Source organism: Bos mutus, chromosome 15 (genome assembly GCF_027580195.1).
Source record: "Bos mutus isolate GX-2022 chromosome 15, NWIPB_WYAK_1.1, whole genome shotgun sequence".
NCBI lineage: Eukaryota > Metazoa > Chordata > Mammalia > Artiodactyla > Bovidae > Bos > Bos mutus.
The window spans coordinates 35,257,187-35,270,350 of record NC_091631.1 but is presented as its reverse complement, the minus strand read 5'-3'; the positions used below and the strand labels follow the sequence as shown (position 1 = coordinate 35,270,350).

Here is a 13,164-nt window from a genome sequence, read left to right as displayed (position 1 = left end):
CTGCCACCCCCTTCTCCTTTTGCCTTCTATTTTCCCCAGCATCAGGGCTTTTTCCAATGATTCAGCTCTTTGTGTCAGGTGGCCAAAGTATTGGCGCTTCAGCATCAGTCCTTCCAATTGAGTATTCAGGGTTGATTTCCTTTAGGACTGATTCATTTGATGGGATCTGGAGTGTCCTGAAGTTTGCGTTGCCCTGCTAGTGGGGAGAGTCTGGCCTAATTCTGTCTGCCCTCGGGTGGATGAGGCCGGTCTAGAGATCTGCGCAGACTTCCTGGTGGGAGGGGCCCGTGCCTGGCTACTGGTGGGTGGAGTTAGGTCTTGGCCCTCCGGTGGGCAGAGTGGCAGTGGGCTTAGGAGGTCTTCAGGCCCCTGTCTGCAGAAGGCTGGGGCTGTGTCCCTGCCCAGTTAGTTGTTTGGCCTGAGGCATCCAACACTGGTGCCTCCAGACTATTAGGTGGGGCCAGGTCTTGGCCCTAAATGCTGGAGGAAGGAGCCCACACAATGGTGTCGGCCTGTCAGCTCGTCCTTCAGCGTAGGATGAGCTCCTAAATATGGGTGCTGCTGGCGTCTACGTCCCCAGGTGAGCTGCAGGTGCCTCTCCAGGAGACTCTCCAAGACCTGCAAGTAGGTCTGGCCCAGGCTCTTATCAATTACTGCTCTTGCCCTGGGTCCCTGAGTGTGTGAAATCTGTGGAGTGGAGTCTCTATTTCCCCTAGTCCTGAGGGGCTCCTGCAATTTAGCCCCGCTGGCCTTCAAAGCCAAATACCCCGAGGGCTCGTTTTCCCAGTGCTGGACCTTCTAGATTGGGGAACCTGATGTTGGGGCTCAGAACTTGTGCTCCTGTGGGAAGGCCCCTGGGATACAATTATTCTCCAGTTCGTGGGTGTCCCACCTGGGGGTGGTCCCTCCCACCATGGGTCTTGGTCTCATTTCTTCTTTATGCTTGTAGCTGTGGAAGGTCTTTTCTGGTAGGTCCCAGTCTTTTTCACTGATGGTTATTCTGCAGATAGTTGTGATTTTGGTGTGCTCTTTTTTTTTTGTTTTTAATGAATATTAAAAAAAAAAACCCTTTTATTTATTCATTTATTTTTGGCTATGCTGGGTCTTTGTTGCTGCATGGGCTTTTCTCTAGTTGTGACAAGCAGGCACTACTCTCTAGCCGTGGTATGCGGGCTTCTCATTATGGTGGTTTCTCTTGTTGCTGAGCATAACCCCAGAGTGCTCAAGCTTCTGTAGTTGTGGCTCCCGGGCTCTGGAACACAAGCTCAGTGGTTGTGGTGCATGGGCTTAATTGTTCCTCAGTACGTGGGATTCTCTCAGACCAGGGATCGAACCCGTGTCCCCTGCATTGTCAAGTGCATTCTTTACCACTGAGCTACCAGAGAAATCTGATTTTGGTGTGCTCTTAAAAGGAAATGGCTCTCTTAAAAGGAAGCTCTGGGTCTCTCTCTAGTCTCTTGGCTGCTCTCCTCATCTCCTTACTTAGCTTCCCTTTGCAGGGTGGGAGGTGTGAGCCATGAGAAAAAAAAAGCTATGGTCAAAAGGAAAGAACCAGGAAACAGCTCTCGGGTCCTTTCTGAAAGAGTGGGGTTTGACAGTGGCACTTGGAAGGTGAATCAGATGAAATATAAGATGTCTAGTTAAATTTGAATTTAAGATGGACAATGAATATTTTTTTTTTACATGGGACATACGTTGAAAAATTATTTGTCGTGAAGGCAAAGGCACCCCACTCCAGTACTCTTGCCTGGAAAATCCCATGGACGGAGGAGCCTGGTAGGCTGCAGTCCATGGGGTCACTAGGAGTCGGACACGACTGAGCAACTTCACTTTCACTTTTCACTTTCCTGCATTGGAGAAGGAAATGGCAACCCACTCCAGTGTTCTTGCCTGGAGAATCCCAGGGATGGCGGAGCCTGGTGGGCTGCCGTCTATGGGGTTGCACGGAGTCGGACACGACTGAAGTGACTTAGCAATCTGAACCTCAGATTCAGACTGGTCATCCTGTGCTATTATTTGCTCAATCTGGCTGCCCCATTCGGAGGAGGGTCGTGAAGAACAGGCAGTGGCTGTGAGCCAGGTGGAGTAAGGTATCAGCTGCTGTAGCTCCAGTTACCACTGAAATCCACTGCCACCTCTCCTTGCCTTCCCTGGGACTCAAAGCAAAGAGGCCTCTGTATACAACTCACAAACTTGTGAGGATCTGTAGTAGGTTAAAATGTGAATGCTTCTCGGTATACTTGGGAGTATTTGGGAAAGGGTTGCCAGGAAACTAACACCCAAAACAGATGTCCTTTTCATTATAGGGGACTGGAATGCAAAAGTAGGAACTCAACAAACACCTGGAGTAACAGGTAAATTTGGCCTTGGAATACAGAATGAAGCAGGGCAAAGGCTTATAGAGTTTTGCCAAGAGAATGGACTGGTCATAGCAAACACCCTCTTCCAACAGCACAAGAGAAGACTCTACACATGGACATCACCAGATGGTCAACACTGAAATCAGATTGATTATATTCTTTGCAGCCAAAGATGGAAAAGCTCTATACAGACAGCAAAAACAGGACCAGGAGCTGACTGTGGCTCAGATCATGAACTCTTTATTGCCAAATTCAGATTAAATTGAAGAAAGTAGGGAAAGCCACTAGAGCATTCAGGTATGACCTATATCAAATCCCTTACAATTATACAGTGGAAGTGAGAAATAGATTTAAGGGACTAGATCTGATAGAGTGCCTGATGAACTATGGATGGAGGTTTGTGACATTGTACAGGAGACAGGGATCAAGACCATCCCCAGGAAAAAGAAATGCAAAAAAGCAAAATGGCTGTCTGGGGAGGCCTTACAAATAGTTGTGAAAAGAAGAGAAGTGAAAAACAAAGGAGAAAGGGAAAGATATACCCATTTGAATGCAGAGTTCCAAAGAATAGCAAGGAGAGATAAGAAAGCCTTTCTCAATGATCAGTGCAAAGAAATAGAGGAAAACAATAGAATGGGAAAGACTAGAGATCTCTTCAAGATAATTAGAGATACCAAGGGAACATTTCATGCAAAGATGGGCTCAATAAAGGACAGAAATAGTATGGACCTAACAGAAGCAGAAGATATTAAGAAGAGGTGGCAAGAATACACAGAAGGAGTGTACAAAAAAGATCTTCACGACCTAGATGATCACGATGGTGTGATCACTCACCTAGGTCTAGACATCCTGGAATGTGAAGTCAAGTGGGCCTTAGGAAGCATCACTACAAACAAAGCTAGTGGAGGTGATGGAATTCCAGTTGAACTATTTCAAATCCTAAAAATGATGCCGTGAAAGTGCTGCACTCAGTATGCCAGCAAATTTGGAAAACTCAGCAGTGGCCACACGACTGGAAAAGGTGTTTTCATTCCAATCCCAAAGAAAGGCAATGCCATAGAATGTTCAAACTACCACACAATTGCATTCATCTCTCACGCTAGTAAAGTAATGCTCAAAATTCTCCAAACAGCCTTCAGCAATACGTGAACTGTGAACTTCCTGATGTTCAGGCTGGTTTTAGAAAAGGCAGAGGAACCAGAGATCAAATTGTCAGCATCTGCTGGGTCATCAAAAATGCAAGAGAGTTCCAGAAAAATATCTATATCTGCTTTATTGACTATTCCAAAGCCTTTGTGTGGATCACAATAAACTGTGGAAAATTCTGAAAGAGATGGAAATACCAGACCACCTGACCTGCCTCTTGAGAAATCTGTATGCAGGTCAGGAAGCAACAGTTAGAACTGGACATGGACCAACAGACTGGTTCCAAATAGGAAAAGGAGTACGTCAAGGCTGTATATTGTCACCCTGCTTATTTAACTTATATGCAGAGTACATCATGAGAAATGCTGGGCTGGATGAAGCACAAGCTGGAATCAAGATTGCCGGGAGAAATATCAATAACCTCAGATATGCAGATGACACCACACTTATGGCAGAAAGTGAAGAAGAACTAAAAAGCCTCTTGATGAAAGTGAAAGTGGAGAGTGAAAAAGTTGGCTTAAAGCTCAACATTCAGAAAACTAAGATCATGGCATCCAGTCTCATCACTTCATGGCAAATAGGCAGGAAAACAGTGGAAACAGTGTCAGACTTTATTTTTTTGGGCTCCCAGATCACTGCAGATGGTGACTGCAGCCAAGAAATTAAAAGATGCTTTCTTCTTGGAAGGAAAGTTATGACCAACCTAGACAGCATATTAAAAAGCAGAGACATTACTTTGCCAACAAAAGTCCATCTAGTCAAAGCTATCGTTTTTCCAGTAGTCATGTATGGATGTGAGAGTTCGACTGTGAAGAAAGCTGAGCACTGAAAATTGATGCTTTTGAACTGTGGTGTTAGAGAAGACTTTTGAAAGTCCCTTGGACTGCAAGGAGATCCAACCAGTCTGTCCTAAAGGAGATCAGTCCTGAGTGTTCATTGGAAAGACTGATGTTGAAGCTGAAACTCCAGTACTTTGGCACCTGATGTGAAGAACTGCCTCATTGGAAAAGACCCTGATGCTGGGAAAGATTGAAGGTGAGAGGAGAAGGGGATGACAGAGAATGAGATGGTTGGATAGCATCACCAACTCAATGGACATGAGTTTGGGTAAACTCCAGGAGTTGGTGATGGACAGGGAGGCCTGGCGGAGAAGCCAATGGCACCGCACTCCAGTACTCTTGCCTGGACAGAGGAGCCTGGTAGGCTGCAGTCCATGGGGTCGCTAAGAGTAAGACACGACTGAGTGACTTCACTTTCACTTTTCACTTTCATGCATTGGACAAGGAAATGGCAACCCACTCCAGTATTCTTGCCTGGAGAATCCCAGGGACAGGGAAGCCTGATGGGCTGCCATCTATGGGGTCGCACAGAGTCGGACATGACTGAAGTGACTTAGCAGTAGCAGCAGCAGCAGCAGGGAGGCCTGGCATGCTGCAGTCCATGGGGTTGCAAAGAGTCGGACACCACTGAGTGACTGAACTGAACTGAACTGCCAGGAAAAGACTGAATTTATATAAGTAAATCCACACAGCTTTGAGATTGGGTTGGTGTGCTACACTTGACAATAGCCTGCACTGTCCAATGACATCTGGGACATGGTTACCATGTAGGAAGTGACTGGCAGAGAACACATTAAGTCAGATATACCTGAGGTGGCTACATGCTTAGAAAGATCACCCAGCTCTTCCTGCTTTTAGTGTGTCTTTTTCACAGCAGTAGGTGGACAGATACAATAAAACAGATAAATATCAGGGCTCCCCCAGGTGGAAATAATGCCTCAGAATGAAGTTCACCTGCGACAAAATCAAATGTAACAAAATAACTTTATAAGCATGTCAAAACCATACCAGAGGTAGTAGAACATTCTTGATGGCCTAGAAATAATAAATGTAAATTACTTGTTCTCACTGTTGCTAGTTGCATATACATAAAATATCACCGATGTGAAAATCAGAGTGATTTACTGGACACTCAGTGAAAGCAAAAACAATTAGTTCCAAATGTTGGATCTGCCACTTTCTAGATGTATGTATGTTTTTGTTAAGTTATTTATACTTTCTGAGCATCAGTTTTTAAAATATGATATTATAAAATAATAATTATAAGTTCATAAAAATTATAAAATCAAAACCTTATAATAATAGCACTTTCAGTTCAGTTCAGTTCTCAGTCATGTCCGACTCTTTGCAACCCCATGAATAGCAGCACGCCAGGCCTCCCTGTCCATCACCAACTCCTGGAGTCTACTGAAACCCATGTCCATCGAGTTGGTGATGCCATCCAGCCATCTCATGCTCTGTCGACCCTTCTCCTCCTTCCCCCAATCCTTCCCAGCATTAGGGTCTTTTCCAACGACTCAACTCTTCGCATGAGGTGGCCAAAGTATTAGAGTTTCGACTTCAACATCAGTCCTTCCAATGAACACCCAGGACTGATCTCCTTTAGAACGGACTGGTTGGATCTCCTTGCAGTCCAAGGGACTCTCAAGAGTCTTCTCCAACACCACAGTTCAAAAGCATCAGTTCTTTGGTGCTCAGCTTTCTTCACAGTCCAACTCTCACATCCATACATGACCACAGAAAAAACCATAGCCTTGACTAGATGGACCTTTGCTGGCAAAGTAATGTCTCTGCTGTTCAGTGTGCTATCTAGGTTGGTCATAACTTTTCTTCCAAGGAGTAAGCGTCTTTTAATTTCATATTAAAGTATATTTAATATATAAATAGACATATTTATAAAATATAGTATATATTTTGTATTTATATATATAAATAAATATATATATATATTGAATATATACTATATTTTATAAATATTCTGCTGGATCATGGAAAAAGCAAGAGAGTTCCAGAAAAACATCTATTTCTGCTTTATTGAGTATGCCAAAGCCTTTGACTGTGTGAATCACAATAAACTGTGGGAAATTCTGAAAGAGATGGGAATACCAGACCACCTGATCTGCCTCTTGAGAAATTTGTGTGCAGGTCAGAAAGCAACAGTTAGAACTGGACATGGAACAACAGACTGGTTCCAAATAGGAAAAGGAGTTCATCAAGGCTGTATATTATCACCCTGTTTATTTAACTTATATGCAGAGTACATCATGAGAAACGCTGGACTGGAAGAAACACAAGCTGGAATCATGATTGCCGGGAGAAATATCAACAACCTCAGATATGCAGATGACACCACCCTTATGGCAGAAAGTGAGGAGGAACTAAAAAGCCTCTTGATGAAAGTGAAAGTGGAGAGTGAAAAAGTTGGCTTAAAGCTCAACATTCAGAAAATGAAGATCATGGCATCCGGTCCCATCACTTCATGGGAAATAGATGGGGAAACAGTGGAAACAGTGTCAGACTTTATTTTTTGGGGCTCTCAAATCACTGCAGATGGTGACTGCAGCCATGAAATTAAAAGACGCTTACTCCTTGGAAGGAAAGTTATGACCAACCTAGATAGCATATTGAAAAGCAGAGACATTACTTTGCCAACAAAGGTTCATCTGGTCAAGGCTATGGTTTTTCCTGTGGTCATGTATGGATGTGAGAGTTGGACTGTGAAGAAGGCTGAGCACTGAAGAATTGATGCTTTTGAACTATGGTGTTGGAGAAGACTCTTGAGAGTCCCTTGGGCTGCAAGGAGATCCAACCAGTCCTTTCTGAAGGAGGTCAGCCCTGGGATTTCTTTGGAAGGAATGATGCTAAAGCTGACACTCCAGTACTTTGGCCACCTCATGCGAAGAGTTGACTCATTGGAAAAGACTCTGATGCTGGGAGGGATTGGGGGCAAGAGGAGAAGAGGCCGACAGAGGATGAGATGGCTGGATGGCATCACTGACTCAATGGACGTGAGTTTGAGTGAACTCCGAGAGTTTGTGATGCACAGGGAGGCCTGGCATGCTGCGATTCATGGGGTCGCAAAGAGTCGGACACGACTGAGCGACTGATCTGATCTGATCTGATATATTGAATATAGTACAATATATATTAATATATTGTACATATAATATACATAAATATTTTATAAAATATAAATAAAATATAAATGTAGTGACAATTTTCAATTTATAGCAGCAGTTATCATTGGAAAAGACTCTGATGCTGGGAGGGATTGAGGGCAGAAGGAGAAGGGGATGACAGAGGATGAGATGGCTGGATGGCATCACTGACTCAATGGACGTGAGTCTGAGTGAACTCCGAGAGCTGGTGATGGAAAGGGAGGCCTGGCGTGCTGCGATTCATGGGGTTGCAAAGAGTCAGACACGACTGAGTGACTGAACTGAACTGAATGATGACAATTTTATTTTATTTATTTTTTAACTGATAAGTTTGGTTTTTTCGTTGAAATACATTTAACATATAACTGTGAAAATTTAAGGTGTACAACATGATAATTTGGCTGTTCTTGTCAGCATAGACTGAACATTGGTTCTAACACATACCTTGTGAAATTAGTAACATTATTTTAGCAGAAACGTAATAGAGGCAGAGAAGTTACATATTTGCTCAGTCATAAAACTAGTCCAGATATTTTGACTTCAAAACAAAAAGCCCCAATTATAAAATCATCTGATTGTCTTCTTCTCCATTAAAATTTCAGTATTACTATATTTGTACTAGAAAATATCAAACACATTGGTAAGGACATCCAGGCTTTCTACAAAGTAACTTCAATCAACTTAATGTATTTCGTATTACTAATTAAGAATTTCTTAATTGGGGAGGTCATGGTGGAATTGAGCCTCTTGAGTGAAGAGGTGTTTATTCCCCATAGAAACGGAGAATGTTGCTCCAAGTTTGTGCAATTGAATTTTCTTAGGTCCATATGGGATATTCTTATGGGCAAATCTATATAAATTGGGAGTAAGTTTTTTAGAGAAAGATTCTCCTACATCAAACAATTCAATGCTGTATAATATTATAAAATCAGTGCATTGAACAACTGAGTTGCTTTTATGGGAGCATTTCTCCAGTAAAGAAGTGAAATATATGTTTAAATGAGATGAAAGTCAGAGGCAGTCATTAGGTTAGGAATTGGAGAGTCTACTTATGTACCTGTCAGTGGGTTTACTGTTTACAGATTTTCTCGATGATAATTGGAGACGCCTATCAGTGCTCAGGTAAGAATGCCCACTACACCACCTTTCATATTCAAGCATAAGTTTGGGCAATAATTAGAGCTCTAAGTAGTTTGCTTGCACTAATTATCAGTTCATAGAGGTTTGTAGCTGGAGTGGCAGATGGTCATAAATAAGGCTAGTCATGGAGAAAGATGAAATCCAGAGGAGGAAGTGGTTTGCCCAAGGTCATTTACAGAAAGTTAACATTAGAGTCAGAAGAACACGTCAGTGAATTCGGCCAGCATTTTAGTTTATATTGAAAGGAAAAGATGGACCATTCGGGTTTAGTTTTTTTTTTTTAATGAAGACAGCACATTTAAATTTGTTTCTAACTTTATCAGCCCCAGGAGTTTGTATATTTTTAATATACTCTGAATTTTCTTATTTTTAAAACTAATTTGGTTTTACCCACCTGGAGTTTAATATATACTTTTGCCTACTAGAAATGGTACTTAAAAAGTTTATTTTTCCTGTAGAGTTTACTAATTTGGAAATTTTTTTGATATCTAAACTATAATTATTAAAGTTGATACAAACATTTGATTTTAATTTATCACTATGGCCAAATTCAGTAAATCACCTTGCCTTTTATTCTCTGCTATTGTCCTAATGATCTGAACTGAAGACAACATTACATGTCTTTAGATTGCTTGTCTTTCTGTCCTGGCTTCCTCATGTCCTACAGTGAAATTCTGCTAGTTTTCAAAGCACCCTCCAAAGGCTAATTCTAGTACTAAGATGTCATTGAATAAATACCTTTGATTTCAGCAAGCCAGCCTTCCTGCTTCCACTTCATGGCCCTTCTACCATGACATCCTGTGCTTATGGTTGTTCACTCTGCTTTTACATTCAGAAGTAATATTTCCCTCTTTAAATTTCTAGAGTACTTGTCCTGACTCTGGTTTCCCTTAAATGACAGGCTGAGAAAAGGCATTTTATTTTACTGACAGAAGGAGACTCTGAAGGTTTGGGGAGGGAGGGTATTATTTTGGCTGGGATATGAGGGATAGATTGGAGGAGAAGTTACAAAACCTGGAGAAGCCAGTTTGGAAACCATTTAACGATGGGAGGGAGGTTGAAAGGAGAGGAAAAGAGGCAGTGAGCTGGAGCAGTGAAAGTAGGGATGAACTTGCTGAGCCCAGAGGGACTCCAGATTTTAAAGATCAAAGCGTCCAAAAGTGAGGAGGATGCTAGAGGCAGGGGAGAGTTGGTGTGGATGACTGGAGGGGAGATCAGGGGAGAAGTGAGTTGCTCTGCCCAGAGAGGGGCTCAGGAAGATTGGGGGGAAGATGATCAGCTCTGCTTGGGGCTGGCTAGCCCATAGGACTCAGACAGCACGTGTGCCTCCTACATGCTCATCCACCACGATTCCAGTGTTCCCTTCAGCTTGTGTGTCATCTGCATGGAGGGGAAGCTTTGCAGGCTGCAGTTTTCCAAGAACAAATCGGAGAAACACTCATGTCAGAACCAGAAGAGATGTCTTGGGTTATTTGTCTGCTCCCAACCACACAGGGGAACTTGAGTGCAGAGAGAAGCAAGGACTCATCTTGGAGGTAGTGGCAGTCTGGACTAAAGCTCATTCCTCCAATCTAGTGGTATTTCCAATCCTACAAGAAGCCTCAAACTTCTACAAAAGCCATGGATTAATTCTGGGGCTCTCGTTTTGAATTTGATTTATTTTTCCTTTAAACACTACATTCCTTAAGGGCAGAAAGCCCATTCCCTGGGCTTTCCTAATTTTAATATTTATTATTCCATCTATTCAGTAAATATTGGTTTATTATCTATTATATCATTTAGTATCTATTCCAGGCACTGAGAATACAGTGAATAACAGAACAAAGTTCCTGTGCTCCTGGAGCTTATATTCCAGAAGGGGGAGTTAAATAATAAGCATAAAACTCTAATAAATATGTGGTATTTCAGTTGGTGATGAGTGTTACAGCAAAAAAGAAATCAGGGTGTTGGGAGTCAGTGAATGATGGGGTAGAGAGTAGTGGGGAAGTGAGAGAGAGAGAGAGATTGAAAGAGAGAGTGGTTGTGTAAACCACAGGATCAGAATGACAAAAATGGTATTTTTTTATATCCTTGAAAGTCACTTTAATGGTCACAAGGATAGGCCATGGAAAACTGACCTCTAAAGTTTCTCATTCAGGCAAATTTCAGTATAATTAGTCAGATCAACTCTGACTAGAAACTGGAGTGCTTGAAACAATTTACTTAGGTGTATCTGAGATAAGTGCCTTTAAATTCAACCTCTTAAATGTTTCTGTATTTGTTGGGGTATATTATTCATATATGTTTTTTAAACAAAGTTATTATAAATGAATTTTGAACCTTAGCATTTATAGTAAATATTCACTGAAGTTTTGTTTTAATTTTGAATTACTAATTATAATTTTTTCCAGATTTTTTTTGCTATTTGCTATTTGTTTATTTGAAATACTTAATTTGAAAGCTCATATATAAACATGAAATTGAAAATAGCAGAGATGCATACATCAATGTATTATAATAGACAATAGATTTTAAATAATATAATGTCTGTGTATATTTTAAGGAAAAGATTAATTTTCCACCTAGCAAAAAAATTACTGGTGAACATCTGCTATTATTTTGTACTTTTGAAACAAGATTTCTGAGCCAAAATGCTTCACTTCTTTATTTGTACTTGGAAGAGTCCCTATTCCAGTATATTAGCCATTGTCAAAATTGCCAACTTGATTCTTCAGAATGAACTCATCATTGTATCTTCTGTCAAGAATATCACACTCAAACTCTCATCTATTGGATTTTTACTTTATTATTTACATACATGGTCCATAAAAACAATATACGCTTCACTATTGAAATGAAAAGTGGAAACGAAAGCTTTGTGGTTGACTTCATCCTCTTGGGCTTTTCTAATTTTCCTCAACTCCAAGGGCAGCTCTTTTGGGTGTTCTTGGCTGATTATCTGGTGACTCTGCTGGGAAATGCCATCATTATAGTCGTCATCTCCCTGGAACAGAGCTTGCACGTTCCCATGTACTTGTTTCTCCTGAACCTGTCTGTGGTGGAAGTGGGTTTCAGTGCAGTCATCATGCCTGAGATGCTGGTGGTCCTCTCCAGTGAAAAACTACGATCACTTTTGCAGGCTGTTTTGCACAGATGTACTTCATTCTCCTTTTTGGGGGTACTGAGTGTTTTCTCCTGGGGGCAATGGCTTATGACCGATTTGCTGCAATCTGCCATCCTCTGAGCTACCCAGTGACTATGAACAAAAGGGTTTTCACAAAATTAGTTATAGTCTCATGGGTCTCATGGATCATGGTGGCTACTGTGCAGACCACATGGGTGTTTACTTTTCCCTTTTGTGGCCCCAATGAAATTAATCATCTCTTCTGTGAGACTCCCCCAGTGTTAGAGCTTGCATGTGCAGACACCTTTTTGTTTGAGATCTATGCATTCACTGGCACCATTCTGACAGTTATTGTTCCATTCTCGTTGATACTCTTGTCTTATGTTCGAATTCTCTTTGCCATCCTGAAGATGCCATCAACCACTGGGAGGCAAAAGTCCTTTTCTACCTGTGCCTCCCATCTCACATCTGTTACCCTCTTCTATGGCACAGCCAGTATGACTTACTTACAACCTAAATCTGGCTACTCCCCAGAAACCAAGAAGCTGATGTCCTTGGCTTACACGTTGCTTACACCTCTGCTGAATCCACTGATCTACAGCTTGTGAAACAGTGAGATGAAAAGAGCTTTGATGAAATTATGGCGAAGAAAAGTGGATTTACATACATTCTAACTGTGGTGAGAAGGCATGGGGTATTTGGTCACTGCTCAATGGAACTCTACTTAAATTTAACAAATGACCACACATTTCTCAGCATGAACATATATAATTTGTTTAGTTTTTCAAGTTTGACAGTATATTAGGAATTTCTCTCTTTTGATTGTGATTCAGTTTTTATTGAGAATGTGTTTTGATAAAATGTAATAAAACAGTTTATCTGTTTCTCTATTATAAATATCCAAGATATTACTGGATTATTGTTATTAAGATGAAGGCTCAATAAATATCAAGTTCCATATGTTCATGGTCTTCCCTGGTGGCTCAGAATGTAATGAATCTACCTGTAATGCAGGAGACCTGGGTTCGATCCCTGGGTCAGGAAGATCCCCTGGAGAAAGGAATGGCAATCCATCCAGTGTTCTTGCCTGGGAAATCTCAGGAACAGAGGAGTCTGTCAAACTACAGTCCATGGAGTCCCAAAGAGTCGGACATGCTTGAGCGACTAACACTTACACTTTCTCTCTCGTTCCATACGTTCATATGTACTGCTATTTTATTCCTATATGACAGATTCCTCAAAGTGAGTCTGATGAATGAAGAGTATGTGCTTATAAATTTTAATGGTTATGGCAGAATTACTTTTCAAAATCATTGTAATTCTTCAGACTTATCCAAAGGCTCACTCTGCTGCTGTAACAGGGTAGAGCTTCAAGAGACCAAAAAAATAGATGAGATTTTACTTTCTGCAGTGAGAAT

The 13,164-nt window shown here is 41.5% G+C and overlaps 1 protein-coding gene across 1 annotated transcript; it reads left to right on the top strand.

The window, feature by feature from the left end:
• Positions 1–11,476: 11,476 nt before the first annotated feature.
• Positions 11,477–12,420, top strand: LOC102276579 (olfactory receptor 10A3). The gene is given in 2 exon segments (XM_005901958.2): positions 11,477–11,735; positions 11,738–12,420. Coding segments are annotated over 2 exon segments (942 nt in total).
• Positions 12,421–13,164: the final 744 nt, after the last annotated feature.